The sequence below is a fragment of the Grampus griseus genome, assembly GCF_964374135.1.
Source record: "Grampus griseus genome assembly, chromosome: 18".
Taxonomy (NCBI): domain Eukaryota; kingdom Metazoa; phylum Chordata; class Mammalia; order Artiodactyla; family Delphinidae; genus Grampus; species Grampus griseus.
The window spans coordinates 10696444-10714991 of record NC_139012.1 but is presented as its reverse complement, the minus strand read 5'-3'; the positions used below and the strand labels follow the sequence as shown (position 1 = coordinate 10714991).

At 35.8% G+C, this 18548-nt stretch overlaps 1 protein-coding gene across 3 annotated transcripts in view; it reads left to right on the top strand.

Moving 5' to 3' along the window:
• The window catches only part of PCCA (propionyl-CoA carboxylase subunit alpha), a 356179-nt gene that overhangs the window by 139830 nt on the left and 197801 nt on the right, over positions 1-18548 (top strand). For all 3 annotated transcript variants that reach the window (XM_082675555.1, XM_082675556.1, XM_082675557.1), the window contains 2 exons: positions 3763-3857; positions 9224-9374. In XM_082675555.1, the coding sequence (XP_082531681.1) occupies positions 3763-3857; positions 9224-9374 (246 nt within the window). The remainder of the gene's footprint in view (positions 1-3762; positions 3858-9223; positions 9375-18548) is intronic.

Below are 18548 nucleotides of genomic sequence, written 5' to 3'. Positions count from 1 at the left end.
ATGCAGGGGACGCAGGTTCATGCCCCGGTCTGGGAAGATCCCACATGCCGCGGAGTGGCTGGGCCCATGAGCCATCGCCGCTGATCCTGCGCGTCCGGAGCCTGTGCTCCGCAACGGGAGAGGCCACAGCAGTGAGAGGCCCGCGTACCGCAAAAAAAAAAAGTTTACAATGGTAAATTTTACCTATATTTTGCCACAATGAAAAAAACTACACAACATTTAACTATTTCTTATAATTCTGTGGGTTGATTTGGTTTGGCTGGGCACATCTTTTGCCTCACTAGGTGTCTGTCCACTGGGGCAGTAGTCATGTTGGGGCTTGACTGGTTTGGAACATCCAATGTTAGTGCCTTGGAGGATTGACTTGAAGGTGAGGTCAGCCAAGACATGGGACAGCTGGGCCTCTCTCTTTCTCTCTTTATTCATTCTTGGGGCATTTCCACATGACTTCTCCATGTGGAATTTCTATCAGGATATCCAGACTTCTTATATTGAGTATCAGAGCTATGTGAAGTAGCCATTCTGTCTTTTAAAGTTTAGGTGGCACAGGAGCACTTTTGTTGCATTTTGCAAGTCATTTGGCCAGCCTAGAATCATTGCCATAAGTGCTTATGCAAGGGTGCGCATACCAGGGTTTGTTATATTCAGGGCTATTTTTGGATACTAGTTATCACAACCCTTTCTATGGCCCCCAATGCTCATGTCCTTCCATAGGCAGAATATACCTACCTTCCTTCCAAGACCAGAATCTCATATTCAGACTTGGTTCAGGTATAGACGAGACTTCTTGTGTATGGTTTCTCAAGAGCAGTTTTTGTGATGTGAAGATCTCTGTATTTAAAGACAGTGTGACACTCAGTTATCAAAAATACAATGATGAGTAAAGGATATGACACTGCAATGAATACCCCCTATTCAACAAGGTAGAAAAAGGGAGGCACACAGTATTCAATGGTTCTTAGCAATCAAAACCCAGAAATTTAAGCTGAGAGATCCCTTTGGAGGGTTTTGTAATAATTCTTGTGGGAGAGGGTAGCACCTTGGGCCAGCGTGTGGTGGAGGTGGTGAGATGTGATTGAATTCTGGATATTTTGTGAAGGTAGACCAGATTTTCTAAAGATCAGATGTGATGTATAAGAAAAAAATAAGGCATCAAAGATAGTTTTAGGCTTTTGGCCTGACGAATTATAGGAATGGGACTGTCTTACTGAGAAGGGAAAGACTGTGAGAGGTAAATGTTTTTGGGGAGGAAATCAGGGTATGAAGATGGACCAATGAAGGTTGAGATGCCCATTAGATATCAAAATGTAGGTGTTGAGTAGACTGTTGGATATTTAAGTCTGTAATTTAGGGGAGATATTTGGGCTACCCTTCCTGTAAGATCCTAGAGGTAAAATTAATTTTCCCCCCTTTTCTATATTCCCCATCTAGCACTTATTTGTGCTATTCGAAGACCACTTACACCATTTTATCTTTAGCTATCAGACTTTCCTCATAGACGAAGAAGTCCTTGAGGACAGAGGCTGGATCTTATCTCATTTGTTTTCCCTAGCAACCAGGCAGTGTCCTTCACATTACTAATACTCAGTAAATGTTTGTTCAGTTGTTTTAAATAATTATATTTCTACATAAGCTTTTAGTTTATTTTAATTAACCATGGCGTATATCCTAGCCGATATTTTTAAACTTAGGTGAAAATATCTCCCAGTAACTTAAATAGGCAACACAGATATTTCCCATATCTGATCTACACTTGGAAGGTTTTTTACTTGTTTTCTTCAGTTTTAATTAATTAATGTTAGATAATTTGTGCATATGATAAAGGGTATTCAATGAAAAGTAAGCCTTCTTTCACCCTTGTCTCCAAGTCCCCTGGTTTCTATCCCTAGAAGCAGGCACTGTTACTGTTTTTTGAATATCCTGCCATAGTCTGTGAAGTATATACATGTATATCAACTATTGTTTTTCACACGAGCTATCACATACTCCCTTCTTTCTCGTGCTGAAACTGTGTACTGGCAATAGGAATGGCACAGCTCTGTGTGGTTTAAACCAGGGCACTGATGGCATTTTATGGGCTGGATCCATGGATGTTAAAGGGCTTGCCATTATGTGGAGCAGTCTATTATGATAAAGCTTTTTCAGTAAGCAGTATATCTGGGAGATCTTTCCATATTCAGTACGTGCATATCTGTAAAGGGCTATATTAAAAATTTAAAAAACTCATGATGTGTTTAAGTATTAACTTCCCTTACAAGCACTTTTTATTTATGATGTTTTCTGGTTACTTTGTCTCTTCATTTGATTAATGGAATTCCCTGGTTGTCCAGTGGTTAGGACTTGGCACTTTCACTGCCCTGGCCTGGGAACTAAGATCCCACAAGCTGCGCGGCACAGTTACACAGACTTCAGGGAAAAACAAACTTGATTCTGGGTATATTTGAATCTGATATTTTACAGTTGAAAATGTTTCTAAGAATTCTTGGTTATTGTGGCTTTATTTCTTGGAGACTAAGTCTACTTTCACTTCCACGTCAATTAGAATAAAAAAGGAGGTAGAATAAATTTAACGTTTAAAAATAGTTCTAGATGTACTTCATGCAGTCACCTTTGAGTCTTAGAAATAAAATTCCAGCTTACTGGCATTTCATTACTGTAATGTTTTCCTTTGTTTGGAAGCATTCTTGAGGTTTGGTAGGTTTTATTTCCTAAAAATTAACCTTGTAGTCATTTATTAACTGTTCATTTTATAGTTTATTATACTTGTTAAACCATGATCTCTTTTGATTTGATGTTTTCAGCAGCCATATAAAATATTAAGATGACATTATCTACTGTTTATAATGCATGGGGAAACAGTGACTTGCCCAGAGAGGTGGCATAGCTGTTTGGAGCTTAAGTTAGTGCCTTGATTTTGGCTTCTAGAAGAGCTTTTACCCCCGTGAACTTAAATATATGCATTCAATAGTATGCATCTACTCCTTAATCATGAAAATAGATTAATCTATTTCTGATCAAGTATTCTATGCAAAAACATTAATAAAGCGCATGTTTTAGTGTTTCCAGATTTAGCTAATAAGATATATGTTAAATTTGAATTTCAGATAAACAGTGATTTTTTTTAAAAAGTAAAAGTATGTCCCATTCAGTATTTGGGATATATTTTTATTAAAATTTTTATTAAAATTAAAAACTCCAGTTTATTTCCTATTATTACAAATGGGAAAAAGCATAATGTTATATATTAACCCCAGACCTTTTACCAGTTTCTTATAACAAAAATAAAGCACAGTAAAAATATCCATATATAAGTAACAGACCACATACTGGTTGTAAGTGAAATAGCATTTCCTGATCAACAGACGTGATAATATTAACAACAAACAGATGTTTGTAATAATCCTTGCGGCTCTCCTACGTGCCCTTGAAATCTAGAATATATATTCCCTTTATTGATACTCATTGTCCCTCACAAAATTGGTACAATTGATTCTCATATTTTACCCAGTGTATTGGAAATGTAAGATGAGAATTTTTTCCTCAAGTCTTTAATAAAAGTGTTCAGTTGAGTTTTGGAGTGGTAAATATAAAATTTTCCTCCACTAATATCAACCAAAAGAAGACTGTATTTGAGAGGTATATATGTTTTATGAGGTTGGAGTATTAAAATCCAAGGGGTGTTGCATGGAGAAAATGTTAATTGGGCACATATGCTATGGAGATGGCTCTGTAATTTTTCAAGTGGTATTATTGCTCTTTCAGGTTTTAGGTGATAAACATGGGAATGCTTTGTGGCTCAATGAAAGAGAGTGCTCAATTCAGCGAAGAAATCAGAAGGTGGTAGAGGAAGCACCAAGGTAAGAGCTTCTCCCAGGGAAACTTTGTAGTAGTCTGATTTTTATATATTTCACATATTTCTTTCCCATTTTATTAGCTAAAATTGCTTTAATAGTAATAGTAGAATGTATTAGTGTGTATATATTAAAAATTCTCCTCATTGAGGTATAATTGACACATAATTATCTCTTGAACAGCACAGTTGTTAAGGATGCTGACCCTCCATGCAATTGGAAATCCACATATAACGTTTAAAGTAAGCCCTCTGTATATGTGGTTCCTCTGTATCTGCAGTCAACTGACCTTGGAGCTTGTAGTACTGTAATATTTAGTATTGAAAAGTGTAAGTGGATCCTTGCAGTTCAAACCTGTGTTGTTCAGGGGTCAACTATATTATATTAGTTTAAGGTTTACAATATAATGATTCGATATTTGTATATACTGTGAAATCACCACAGGAAGTCTAGTTAACATCCGTCACCATATATAGTTAACAGAATTTTTTTTTTTGTAATGAGAACTTTTAAGAGCTACTCTCTTAGCAACTGTCAAATAAGCAATACAGTATTATCTGTAGTCACCATGCTGTACATTGCATCTCAACGACTTATTTATAGCTGGAAGTTTGTACTGTTTATGTCCCCCTCCCCCTCAACCGTCAATCTGATTTCTGCATCTATGAGCTTGTGGTTGTTTTTTTTTTTAAGATTCCACGTATAACTGAGATCATACAGTGTTTGTCTTTCTCTGTCTGACTTATTTCAGTTAGCATAATGCCCTCAAAGTCCATCCATGTTGTCACAAATGGCGAGATTTCATTCCTTTTTTGTTTTGGGGTTTTTTTTTTTGGCTATGCAGCTTGTAGGATCTTAGTTCCCTGACCAAGGATTGAACCTGCACCTTTGGCAGTGAAAGCATGGAGTCCTAACCACTGGACTGCCAGGGAATTGCCAAGATTTCATTCTTTTTTATGGTTGAATAATATTCCACTGCATATGTGTATGTGGTGTGTGTATATATATACATATATATAATATACATACATATATATATACCACATTTCTTCATCCATACATCAGTGGACACTTAGGTTGTTTCCATGTCTTGGCTATTATAAATAATGCTGCAGTAAACATGGGGGTGCATGTTTCTTTACAAGTTTGTGTTTTTGTTTTCTTTGGATATATACCCAGAAGTGGAATTACTGGATCATATGGTAGTTCTGTTTTTAACTTTTAAAGTAACTTCCATACTCTCTTCCATAATGGCTGCACCAATTTACATTCCTACCAACAGTGCACAAGGGTTCCCTTTTCTTCACATCCTTGCCAACACTTGTTATTTCTTGTCTTTCTGATAATAGCCATCCTAGCAGGTGTGAGGTGATATCTCATTGTGGTTTTGATGTACATTTCCCTGATGATCAGTGATGTTGAGCACATTTACATGTGTGCGTTGGCGATCTGTGTGTTTTCTTTGGAAAAGTGTCTATTTAGATCTTTTGCCCATTTTAAAATCAGATTTTTTTCCTGTTATTGGGTTGTATGAATTCTTTATGTATATTGAGTACTAACCCCTTATCACACATACGATTTGCAAATATTTTCTTCTATTCAGTAGGTTACCTTTTCATTTTGTTGATAGTTTCCTTGGCTGTGTAGAAGCTTTTTAGTTTGAAGTGGTCTTAATGTATATTTTTATAATTAAGAATTTGCCACTTGATCTTTCTCAGTACTTCAGTGCATGCAAGTGAGAGAATACTTGAACAAGAAGTTGGGGTTTCATTAGAGGAAAAAGTGGGGTGATAACCCACTCTGACTCCCATAGTCTTCTAGGTAGCCTAGACCCTATTGGTGTGTCTGAGCATGTGGAATTTCTGGGATACCTACCTTCTAGGCTCTCCAGTTGGCAAAAGTTTCATAAAGTTGATCCTGAATTTCCCGAGTTTATCCTACCATGAAAAGGCTTTTGGGACATGGTTCTTAGAGATTCCTTGATTCATCAGAACTACTTTGGGCACTTCTCCAAGCCACCTGTCATGTGTTTGGTGTAGCAATTTCATGGAGCTTTGTTTCTACTTTGATGCTAGTTTGGTATTTATATATATTCTAGTTTCCTCTTAGTTCTTAAAAATCCCCAGTTGAGTGTTCATTGGTATATTTAGTAACTAGACATTAAGGAATATAACCAATTGTAGCTTAATCAGCATAGCCAGTGTGCCTTGAAAAAATGTGCGTGTGTGATTTCTGAAAAGATTAGGTCTGAATATGAGTGGATTTTTAAAATCACAGAGTATTGTTAAAAATCAAATCCTATATCCCCCCCCAAATTATAGATTTAAATATCCAACAGTCTACTCAACACCTACATTTTGATATCTAATGGGCATCTCAGCCTTCATTTGTCCATCTTCATACCCTGATTTCCTCCCCCAAAACATGCACCTTTCAGAGTCCTTCCCATCTTCACCATGCTGTGAAGAACAGCCCTTTGTGGCCTACATGGGGTGTAGCCCTTTATCTCTTGGCCCATGTAAGACGAATGGAAGAAGAGAACCAAAAGGAATGTTCTATGTCTTTAGGAAGAGTCCTAGAACCTGCCAGCGTTGTTGACTTGGCAGTGATCCGAAGTTAGGTACTTTCCTAGGGCGTCTGGGATATGTCTGTTTTCCCGAAGTCACCATGTGCCCAGATAGTTGAATGGAAAAAGGGGACAGGGGATGATGGTAGAACAGTAATAGTCTCTGACACACCACTTTTGCAGTCTTATGTTTTCTTATCTTCTTGTCTTAACACTTCCAATATAATTAACTTTCTCTTTTTATTGGAAATCCACTCAAGTCTTACCTGGGATAGAAATCTTTCACAGACTGGGAACCTTGATTTTTATTTGTTTCCTTTCTTTCTCTAGAAATGTAAGATTTTCATATGAACATCTCATCTATTAATTGAGAGAAAAATCCAAGGAAAACTTAAAGCAGTAGGGAAAAAAACTAGAACCGATTGTTAATAGTGACTTGATACGTATTTGTGTATTGTGAAATATTAAAATAAATGAAATATGCAGTTTTCAATTCCTGGAGTAAGAATCTCCCTCTGTGCTTTGAGTGCAGTGGTGAGCTTGCTTGCAGCTCTGAGTATCACTAGCAGAGTTTATGACAAGGGAAAGAATAAGACCAGACAGGACAAAAATAGTTCTACTCACCTGTGCTTGAGATTATCCAAATGTTACGATGTTAATCTTTAGTTGCATTTCCTTTTTTTTCTTTTTGGTTGCATTAATTTTGTCAGCCATTATTGTTGAAATGTCATCTATGCCTGTATCTGTTAGGTTAATGCAGAGCTGTTATTTATAATAGGTAGATAAGATTCATAACATCTGAATCCAATGATGAATCCTAATGTCATCAACGGGGAGACAGTATGAAGTACACTTCCCACCTGTGATGTATCCTTGCCTCCCCTTCAACCAGTCAAACCTGAATCTATTCAAGGCTCTAGATCTAATCAGCAGTTTACAAGAAATAGAAATGTAATGTTAAAAGACCTTGTGAACATTGCATGTAGAGGAATGAGACAGGAAAATGACCAGATCCTTGGCTTAAAAAAAAAAGAAGAGGACATTACAAGTTAAAAGAATCATAAAGATTTAAAAACCAGTCAAATGCAGTGGCTAGATCTTATTTGGATCCTGATTCAAAGTTATTAGCTCTAAAAAGATATTTACAAGATAATCCAGGAAATTTGAATACTAACTGGATATTAAAGCTATTAAGGAGTTCTTGTTAATTTTAAAAGTGTGATTATGTTATAAAAGAGTACTTATAGAAACAGATACGGAAGTTTTTTTTATGGAAGAAGTAATACCTAATTTGGGATTTGCTTTAAAAAAGAAAAAAAAATGGAGTTCCCTGATGGCCTAGTGGTTAGGATTCCGGACTTTCACTGCCGTGGCCTGGGTTCAGTCCCGTCGGGGAACTGAGATCCCATAAGCTGTGTGGCACAGCCAAAAAAAAAGGGGGGGGACTGGTAGAAAAGTGGACATGCAGCATAGACAAAACAAGAATAGCTATGTAGTAATAATTGTTACATATGGGAAACAGGTATGTGCAAGTTCATTATATTCTTCCATAATAAAAAGTTCATAAAATGTCATCTAAATCTTACACATTTGAGAATAATTTTAATCCACAAATAGAAAAGTAGTCAGTGTTTTATTTCTCAGAACCTTTTTTGCATAGAAGCAAAATATGTGAAAATGCAGAAATGATTTGATAATATTCTTTTCAGGGTTCATTGAAACCCTTTTACTTGCCTGCTGGAAGGTGCTTTTTTATTGTGAAACAAAAGTTTTGAGGATTTATTAGATGTACAGTGGATTCTTGTTATTTGTGGTAGTTATGTTTTTTTAAAATAATTAATTAATTTTTGGCTGTGTTGGGTCTTCGTTGCTGTGTGCAGGCTTTCTCTAGTTGGCAGCGAGCAGGGGCCACTCTTTGCTGCAGTGCATGGGCTTCTCATTGCGGTGGCTTCTCTTGTTGCAGAGCACAGGCTCTAGGCACGAGGACTTCAGTAGTTGTGGCACGTGGGCTCAGTAGTTGCGGCTCACGGGCTCTAGAGCGCAGGCTCAGTATTTGCGGCACATGGGCTTAGTTGCTCTGTGGCACGTGGGATCTTCCCGGACCAGGGCTTGAACCCATGTCCCCTGCACTGGCAAGAGGATTCTTAACCACTGCGCCACCAGGGAAGTCCTGTGGTAGTTATATTTTATAAAGTCACTGTGAACACTGAATTAATAAATACTGAAGTATTGCTCCTAGGGGAAATACAGAATTAAGTTTCTGTGAGACTCTGGTCAGAACATTTTCATCAACCGATTAATACATAACCTTGTTTTGTATGTGTTTCTGTTGAAAGACACCTTATTTTAATACATACTATTGATTCATTAACCTTGAACTCACCGTCTTGGCCCGCAGCGCTATAATGCTTGCCTGAAGGAAGCTCACCTAACACACGTTTTCTCTATAGGGCACGACTTCCAATCTTACTTGGAGAAATTATGAATATATATGTTAAATTTTACTCATAGGAAACAACTACTTGTGCTAAAGTAACTGTATATTTTATAGATTGATTGAAGTTGCAGTGTAGTGTGGAAAGTTCAGATGTTTTATAAAAATCTTAAGTTGATTTATTTAAACATGTTATGCTTAATAACACAATAAGCATACATTATAAGCATATATAAAGCATATAATATGAAATCTTAAGTTGATACAGATGATCATATCTGAGTAAACTTTAAGAAAATTTTTATGTAATGCACACAAAAGATTACTTAATTTTTGTTCAAAATGTAGGAAATTACTCTTTCTTATTTGCAGCCTTTTTCTGGATTCTGAGACTCGAAGAGCAATGGGAGAACAAGCTGTAGCCCTTGCCAAAGCAGTAAATTATTCTTCTGCTGGAACCGTAGAATTCCTTGTGGACTCAAAAAAGAATTTTTATTTCTTGGAAATGAATACGAGGCTCCAGGTAACAGAAACTCTGGTTTTCATTCCTCTCCACGCCTCTGTACTTTTCCCTTCTTCACCACCCCTTCTTGTGTTATAAAAGCTAAAAATCAACTCCTTAAAGTGTTAAATATTTAGTTTTTATGCTTGTGCTAAGAAATCTGTTGGAAATGACAGATAAGTATCAGGTTAATTTAATGGTCAGTGTCTAGCCCTTCTGCTTTGTTACTGTTAATACTTCATATTGGAAATTCCTTTTTTTTTTCTTGAACTTTCTTGATGAAGTGCATTAGTTAGGGTTCATGTGCTGATAAGAGAAACTACTCTAGATATGATAAATAGAAAGGGATTAAGGGCTTACCAGTCATTGGAAGGGATGGAGGAAGGAAGGGTATCTAGAGTGAACTTGCAGGAATGACCGTCAGAACTGGCTTCTAGAGGAACTGACACCTCTGCCACAGTTATGAGGTTGAGAAATCAAGCGGCTGCCCTGGAATTTGACTTTAGGGACATGCTTCCTCAGTTTCAGTCAAGGTCTTTGGAAGCCACTGGTGCTGTAACTAGTGGCTTTATTTCCTTCCTTCTTCCCCCTTTTCTTGGATTTAAATTGTAAACTAACATACACATACAGAACATTACATAGAATACAAATGTGTAGTTGAAAAAATTATTAAAAGCAAGAGTTCACGTAAGCCTCAGTAGGATCGGGAAGTACCGAAATGCCCAGCGCTTCTTACCCCCGCCCCTCAACTTCTTCCCCTTCTCAGTGATTCCACTTCCATCTTCTTATTTACTATTCTGACTGAATTCTAAATATCTCCTTATATTTCTGGATAGCTCTTCCTTTTATTTATGCACACCTAGGAAATAGAATTAATTTTGCCTGTTTCTTTTTTAAACTTTAAATCAGTGGGATTATATTGTATGATTTTTATATTTGGTTTCTTTTCTCAACATTGTGCTTATGAGATTATACCATGAGACTGATTTTCATTTACTGTGGAAGAATTTATGTATCTAGATGCATTTTGAGACCAATGGTAATACATATTTATAGTTTGTATAGTTATTAACCTCAGTAATTTTTGCTCAAAACTTACAATACTCCTGCTTGAAATAACTTTTTTAGCTTGTATTCTATTCTTGTGAACATCTTTAGAAGTGGCAGAATTTTGCCTTTTAAAGATTAATTTGATTTTGATTAAAAATATGTCTTTATAATGAAAATGTCTAATTAGATAATTAGCTGGGAAATCATGTTTTTGATTAAAATGGTGACTGTTATGTCATGATGAGGCTAATAGCTTGTAATACGATTCTGAATGCAATTTGAAGTGACTACAGTATATTTTTATTTTATTCAAGGCACAATGAATACTGGATGGTTTAGTTGGGGTATTTAACAGAATTTGCAAAATTAATAACCAATGTTTGTTTAGGGCACTTTGTTACTACGTTCTGATTTTTTTTCAATCTATTTTTTTTTTTATTTGTTTCTGGCTCATTTATCTCAGCCTGTAAGTTTTTTTAAGTTTGGCCCATGGTTGTTTTTGTTATAAGACTTCCAAAAGTTGATATTTATTATCAAATAATTCTGTGTAGGGAGTCTAAATCATTTAGGTACCTACGTTTATAGTTCGTTTCATGGATGGCTTGCCAGGAAATTATGGTCAGTACCCTCAAAAAAGATTATAAATGAATTTCAGGAAAAAATGAAATTCATAAAGAATGTTATCATATTAGATCTCATAGTACCTAATTTTATGCTGTTTAATAGCACTTTTATAATTTGTCTCCCATTTAATGTGTAACAGTATCTCTTTTCTCTCTTGCATTTGCTTCCAGTGGCAGTAATCTTGTCAGTTACCAGACAAATTAATTTTGACTTTTTTAAGAAGCATCTGTGTGATGGAGGGATATTTGCTGGTGGAGGGTGAAACTGAATGGGAGCATGAAAAAGGATCTTGGATTAGTATTCAGAAAGACATTCTTAGATATTTCAATGACATCTTTCCGATATTGTTTAAACAATTCAAATGTCATTTTAATAGTAGATTTTCTGTTTCAAATTTCTTTGCTAACCTTAAATTATAATACTTAAGGCACATTCACCACATTGTTTATCTTCTAAGATATATGTTATCTCTAATTAGTGTTTCAGTTTGAGTCTGGAGAGCTATAATTTTCTTTGTGTTTTTTTTTTCCTTGAAATTTCCTGATTGAACTGTCACTTTTTCCAGCTTTAGTATTTGTACATTTTTTCCTGGTAATAGAAATGTGAGTAGCATCTTCACTTTGCTGGATTTTCTTAAGAGCGATATTTGAAATAAATACTGTTTCTCCTTAAAGAGAAACACTGAGAAAGTCACCACGTTTGGTGCGTAAATACTGGTTTTGTTCTCAGTCTGGTCAGAATTTATATATCAGGATTATCTGTGCTATCCCCATATATGTTTGTTTTTAAAGTCATTGTTTGCCTTTGCTGAAAGATAAAATTCAAATGCTTTTGCATTACAAGTCCCTTTTCTCTGTGGCCTTAATCTCTCCTTTCTTTTCCCTGAGTTCAGTTTGACCTCTGTGTGCCTTTATCATGTTACCCCTTTGCTTGGAATGGTCTCTGTTCATTTCTCCTAGTAGGAGTGCACATATGTATCCACCCATGCTCACCTGTTTCCTTCTGTCTTCATTTGAAAGATGGATAGATATGGATACTTTACCAAAAAATACAGTTTTATTAAAATGTTATTTTAATGAAATAAATGATATGTAATTTTGCTTGAATAACTTTATAGTTTCCTACTTCATTGAATTGAAATACTAAGAATTGGTAATACTTGGTTAAAAGAAAATCTAAATTGTTCAGAAGAGTATACATTGGAAAAACAACTTCCCATACCACATTTTTGTTACCACAACCATGTATTTTTCCTGCAGAGACAACCTTTGTTTTACTTAAAAATATATCTTTTGTAGTATTCCATACCTAATTTAAAGCATTATCTTCTTCATTTTTGTGATTTTTAATATTCAGTTGTATGGATGTACAGTCATATAATTTCATTGGTTTCCTAGTGATAATTTTTGCAGTATTCTGCTCTAGCAAATAGTGCAATTATTGAAAGACCCTATACGTCATCATTTTGCACATGTGGAAGTAGAATTGCCTGGAAAGTGATATGTCCTTTTATAATTTAGTGAAGTATTATCAAGTTGCCTTTTATAGAAGAACTTGCCTGGCCAAAAGGCAAGTTTTGCCTTTGGATCTTTGTATGGTAGTGAAAAATGTGTCACATTTTCATTTTTCTTATTATGAGTGAGGATGAATTTTTCTTCATAGATTCCTTTACATTTCCTTTGCCCTTTGGGTTTTCTTATTGACTTATAGATGTTTTTATTTTTTTGGGAAATTAGCCATTTGTGATATCATCAGGAAGCACTGCTCCATGAATATTTTCACATTTTTAAAGAGTGAGGGCTTTCTAACCAAAGACCTCTGGCACCTGATTAAATGATAACAGCTTTAAAGATAGAGTGCTAGAGAGAAAGCCTTATCTTTCCCCAGAGCCATTTGTTGACATTCCAGATTGGTAAATAGAGGCCTTCCTCCTCTCTCCCCAGAAGGATTTGTTTACTTCCCAGAGCCAAGTTTGCTCTCTCTCCAGAGATGAAGAAGGGCAGACGTGCCAGGAACTCTTTTTTTAACAAATACATTTATTTATTTATTTATTTATTTATGGCTGTGTTGGGTCTTCGTTGCTGTGCATGGGCTTTCTCTCGTTGTGGCGAGTGGGGGCTACTCTTCCTTGCGGTGCACGGGCTTCTCATTGCGGTGGCTTCTCTTTGTTGTGGAACATGAGCTCTAGGTGCACAGGCTCAGTAGTTGTGGCACATGGGCTTAGTAGTTGTGGCTCGTGGGCTCTAGAGTGCAGGCTCAGTAGTTGTGGCACACAGGCTTAGTTGCTCTGTGGCATGTGGGATCTTCCCGGACCAGGGCTCGAACCCGTGTCTCCTACATTGACAGGTGGATTCTTACCTACTGCGCAACCAGGGAAGTCCCCAGCAACTCTTATATAAGCTCTGAGATAAATATTTTTATTTATATATATATATATTTATTATATTTATATTATATTTATTATTATATAATATATTTATTATTTATATTTATATATAAATATTTTATGCCCCTGTGATAGGTGGACATATATTTATTTATTTATTTATTTATTTATTTATTTATATTTATATATAAATATTTTATGCCCCTGTGATAGGTGGACAACCCTCTGCACGCACAGGGACGTTAGACCCATGGGGAATTGGGGTGTGAGAAATGGTGTGAAGATGCTTTGTGAGTAAACAATTGCTTCCTTCTCCAGTCCAGGAACTGTGTTTGTTTCATGGCAGGATTAACAAATGAATGTAGATATAAAATATACAGATATGATTTGTGGCTACTTTTCTTTCACCTGTTGCCTATCTTTTGGACTTTGTATATATTTTTTCTTCCTAGGGAGAAAATTTTTGTTTTTAAATTTTGCAGTTGAATTTCTAAATCTCTTTGTCATTTCTGATGTTGTAATATACTTAGACTTTTCCTACTCAATTATAATTGAAACATTTTTCTTCCATGTTTTCTTTTAGTACTAATTTCATCTTCCTTGGTGAAATTTTCAGTTCATCTGGAATTTATTTTATTTTTTTTCAAATGGTTACCTGTTTGTCACAGCCATTATTGAATAATCATTCTTTTCAACATTAATTAGAAGTCATTTTCATTATGTACTAAATTCTCATATGTATGCAGATGTTTACTGTTTTCTTTTTTTAACCTTTCTGTTTATTCATGTGCTAGTACCACACTATTTTAGCTGTTATATCTTTTTATTATAATACAGTATCCAGTAGGAATATTCTTTCTGATTACTCTTTTCCATGTGAAGTTTTTGGGTTTTTTTTTTTTTTAACATCTTTATTGGAGTATAACTGCTTTACAGTGGTGTGCTACTTTCTGCTTTATATCAAAGTGAATCAGCTATACATATACATATCTCCCCATATCTCCTCCCTCTTGCGTCTCCCTCCCACCCTCCCTATCCTACCACTCTAGGTGGTCACAAAGCACCGAGCTGATCTCCCTGTGCTGTGTGGCTGCTTCCCACTAGCTATCTATTTTACATTTGGTAGTGTATATGTCCATGCCACTCTCTAACTTTGTCCCAGCTTACCCTTCCCCCTCTCCATATCGTCAACTCCATTCTCTAGTAGGTCTGCGTCTTTTTTCCCATCTTGCCCCTAGGTTCTTCATGACCATTTTTTTTTCTTAGATTCTATATATATGTGTTAGCATACGATATTTGTTTTTCTCTTTCTGACTTACTTCACTCTGTAGGACAGACTCTAGGTCCATCCACCTCACTACAAATAACTCAGTTTCGTTTCTTTTTATGGCTGAGTGATATTCCATTGTATATATGTGCCACATCTTCTTTATCCATTCATCTGTCGATGGACACTTAGATTGCTTCCATGTCCTGGCTATTGTAGATAGACCTGCAATGAACATTGTGGTACATGACTTTTTTGAATTATGGTTTTCTCAGGGTATATGCCCAGTAGTGGGATTGCTGGGTCGTATGGTAGTTCCAGTTTTAGTTTCTTAAGGAACCTCCATACTGTTCTCCATAGTGGCTGTATCAATTTACATTCCCACCAACAGTGCAAGAGGATTCCCTTTTCTCCACACCCTCACCAGCATTTATTGTTTCTAGATTTTTTGATGATGGCCATTCTGACTGGTGTGAGATGATATCTCATTGTAGTTTTGATTTTCATTTCCTTAATGATTAATGATGTTAAGCGTTCTTTCATGTGTTTGTTGGCAATCAGTGTATCTTCTTTGGAGAAATGTCTATTGAGGTCTTCTGTCCATTTTTGGATTGGGTTGTTTGTTTTTTTGATATAGAGCTGCATGAGCTGCTTGTAAATTTTGGAGATTAATCCTTTGTCAGTTGCTTCATTTGCAAATATTTTCTCTCATTCTGAGGGTTGTCCTTTCGTCTTGTTTATGGTTTCCTTTGCTGTGCAAAAGCTTTTAAGTTTCATTAAGTCCCATTTGTTTATTTTTGTTTTTATTTCCATTTCTCTAGGAGGTGGGTCAAAAAGGACCTTGCTGTGATTTATGTCATGGAGTGTTCTGCCTTTGTTTTCCTCCAACGGTTTTATAGTGTCTGGACTTACATTTAGGTCTTTAATCCATTTTAAGTTAATTTTTGTGTATGGTGTTAGGGAGTGTTCTAATATCATTCTTTTACATGTAGCTGTCCAGTTTTCCCATCACCACTTACGGAAGAGGCTGTCTTTTCTTCAGTGTATATTCTTGCCTCCTTTATCAAATATAAGGTGACCACAGGTGCATGGGTTTACCTCTGGGCTTTCTATCCTGTTCCATTGATCTACATGTTTGTTTTTGTGCCAGTACCATACTGTCTTGCTTACTATAGCTTTGTAGTATAGTCTGAAATCAGGGAGCCTTATTCCTCCAGCTCCATTTTTCTTTCTCAAGGTTGCTTTGGCTATTCAGAGTCTTTTGTGTTTCCATACAAATTGTGAGGTTTTTTGTTCTAGTTCTGTGAAAAATGCCATTGGTAGTTTGATAGGGATTGCATTGAATCTGTAGATTCCTTTTGGTAGTAGAGTCATTTTCACACTGTTGATTCTTCCAATCCAAGAACACGATATATCTCTCCATCTATTTGTATCATCTTTAATTTCTTTCATCAGTGTCTTATAGTTTTCTGCATACAGGTCTTTTGTCTCCTTAGGTAGGTTTATTCCTAGATATTTTATTCTTTTTGTTGCAGTGGTAAATGGGAGTGTTTTTTAAATTTCACTTTCAGATTTTTCATCATTAGTGTATAGGAATGCTAGAGAGTTCTGTGCATTAATTTTGTATCCTGCTACTTTACCAAATTCATTGATTAGGTCTAGTAGTTTTCTGGTAGCATCTTTAGGATTCTCTATGTATAGTATCATGTCATCTGCAAACAGTGACAGCTTTACCTCTTTTTTTCCTATTTGGATTCCTTTTATTTCTTTTTCTTCTCTGATTGCTGTGGCTAAAAATTCCAAAACTATGTTGAATAATAGTGGTGAGAGTGGGCAACCTTGTCATTTTCCTGATCTTAGTGGAAATGGTTTCAGTTTTTCACCATTGAGGACGATGTTGGCTGTGGGTTTGTCATATATGGCCTTTATTATGTTGAGGTAAGTTCCCTCTATGCCTACTTTCTGGAGGGTTTTTATCATAAATAGGTGTTGAATTTTGTCGAAAGCTTACTCTGCATCTGTTGAGATGATCATATGGTTTTTCTCCTTCAATTTGTTAATATGGTGTATCACACTGATTGATTTGCGTATATTGAAGAATCCTTGCATTCCTGGGGTAAACCCCACTTGATCATGGTGTATGATCCTTTTAATGTGCTGTTGGATTCTGTTTGCCAGTATTTTGTTGAGGATTGTTGCATCTATGTTTATCAGTGATATTGGCCTGTAGTTTTCTTTCTTTGTGACATCTTTGTGTGGTTTTGGTATTATGGTGATGGTGGCCTCATAGAATGAGTTTGGGAGTGTTCCTCCCTCTGCTATATTTTGGAAGAGTTTGAGAAGGATAGGTGTTAAATCTTCTCTAAATGTGTGATAGAATTCACCTCTGAAGCCATCTGGTCCTGGGCTTTTGTTTGTTGGAAGATTTTAAATCACAGTCTCAGTTTCAGTGCTTGTGATTGGTCTGTTCATATTTTCTATTTCTTCCTGGTTCAGTCTCAGAAGGTTGTGCATTGCTAAGAATTTGTCCATTTCTTCCAGGTTGTCCATTTTATTGGCATATAGTTGCTTGTAGTAATCTCTCATGATCCTTTGTACTTCTGCAGTGTCAGTTGTTACTTCTCCTTTTTCATTTCTAATTCTATTGATTTGAGTCTTCTCCCTGTTTTTCTTGATGAGTCTGGCTAATGGTTTATCAATTTTGTTTATCTTCTCAAAGAACCAGCTTTTAGTTTTATTGATCTTTGCTATCGTTTCCTTCATTTCTTTTTCATTTATTTCTGATCTGATCTTTATGATTTCTTTCCTTCTGCTAACTTTGGGTTTTTTTTGTTGTTCTTTTTCTAATTGCTTTAGGTGCAAGGTTAGGTTGTTTATTCGAGATGTTTCCTGTTTCTTAAGGTAGGATTGTATTGCTATAAATTTCCCTTTTAGAACTGCTTTTGCTGCATCCCATAGGTTTTGGGTCGTCATGTCTCCATTGTCATTTGTTTCTAGGTATTTTTTAAAATTTCCTCTTTGATTTCTTGAGTGATCACTTCGTTATTAAGTAGTGTATTGGTTAGCCTCCATGTGTTTGTATTTTTTGCAAATTTTTTTCCTGGAATTGATATCTAGTCTCACATCATTGTGGTCCGAAAAGATACTTGATATGATTTCAGTTTAATTAAATTTACCAAGGCTTGATTTGTGACCCAAGATATGATCTATCCTGGAGAACGTTCCATGAGCACCTGAGAAGAAAGTGTATTCTGTTGTTTCTGCATGGAATGTCCTGTTCCAATTGTGTTATCAATTAAGTCCATCTTGTTTAATGTATTATTTAAAGCTTGTGTTTCCTTATTTATTTTCATTTTGGTTGATCTGTCCATTGGTGAAAGTGGGGTGTTAAAGTCTCCTACTATGATTGTGTTACTGTTGATTTCCCCTTTTATGGCTGTTAGTATTTGTCTTATGTATTGATGTGCTCCTTGTTGCGTGCATAAATATTTACAGTTGTTATATTTTCTTCTTGGATTGATCCCTTGATCATTATGTAGTGTCCTTCTTTGTCTCTTGTAATAGTCTTTGTTTTATAGTCTACTTTGTCTGATATGAGAATTGCTACTCCAGCTTTCTTTTGGTTTCCATTTGCATGGAATATCTTTTTCCATCCCCTCACTTTCAGTCTGTATGTGTCCCTAGGTCTGAAGTGGGGTCTCTTGTAGACAGCATATATAGGGGTCTTGTTTTTGTAGTCATTCAGCCTGTCTATGTCTTTTGGTTGGAGCATTTAATCCATTTACATTTAAGGTAATTATCAATATGTATGTTCCTATTACCATTTTCTTTATTGTTTTGGGTTTGTTATTGTAGGTTGTTTCCTTCT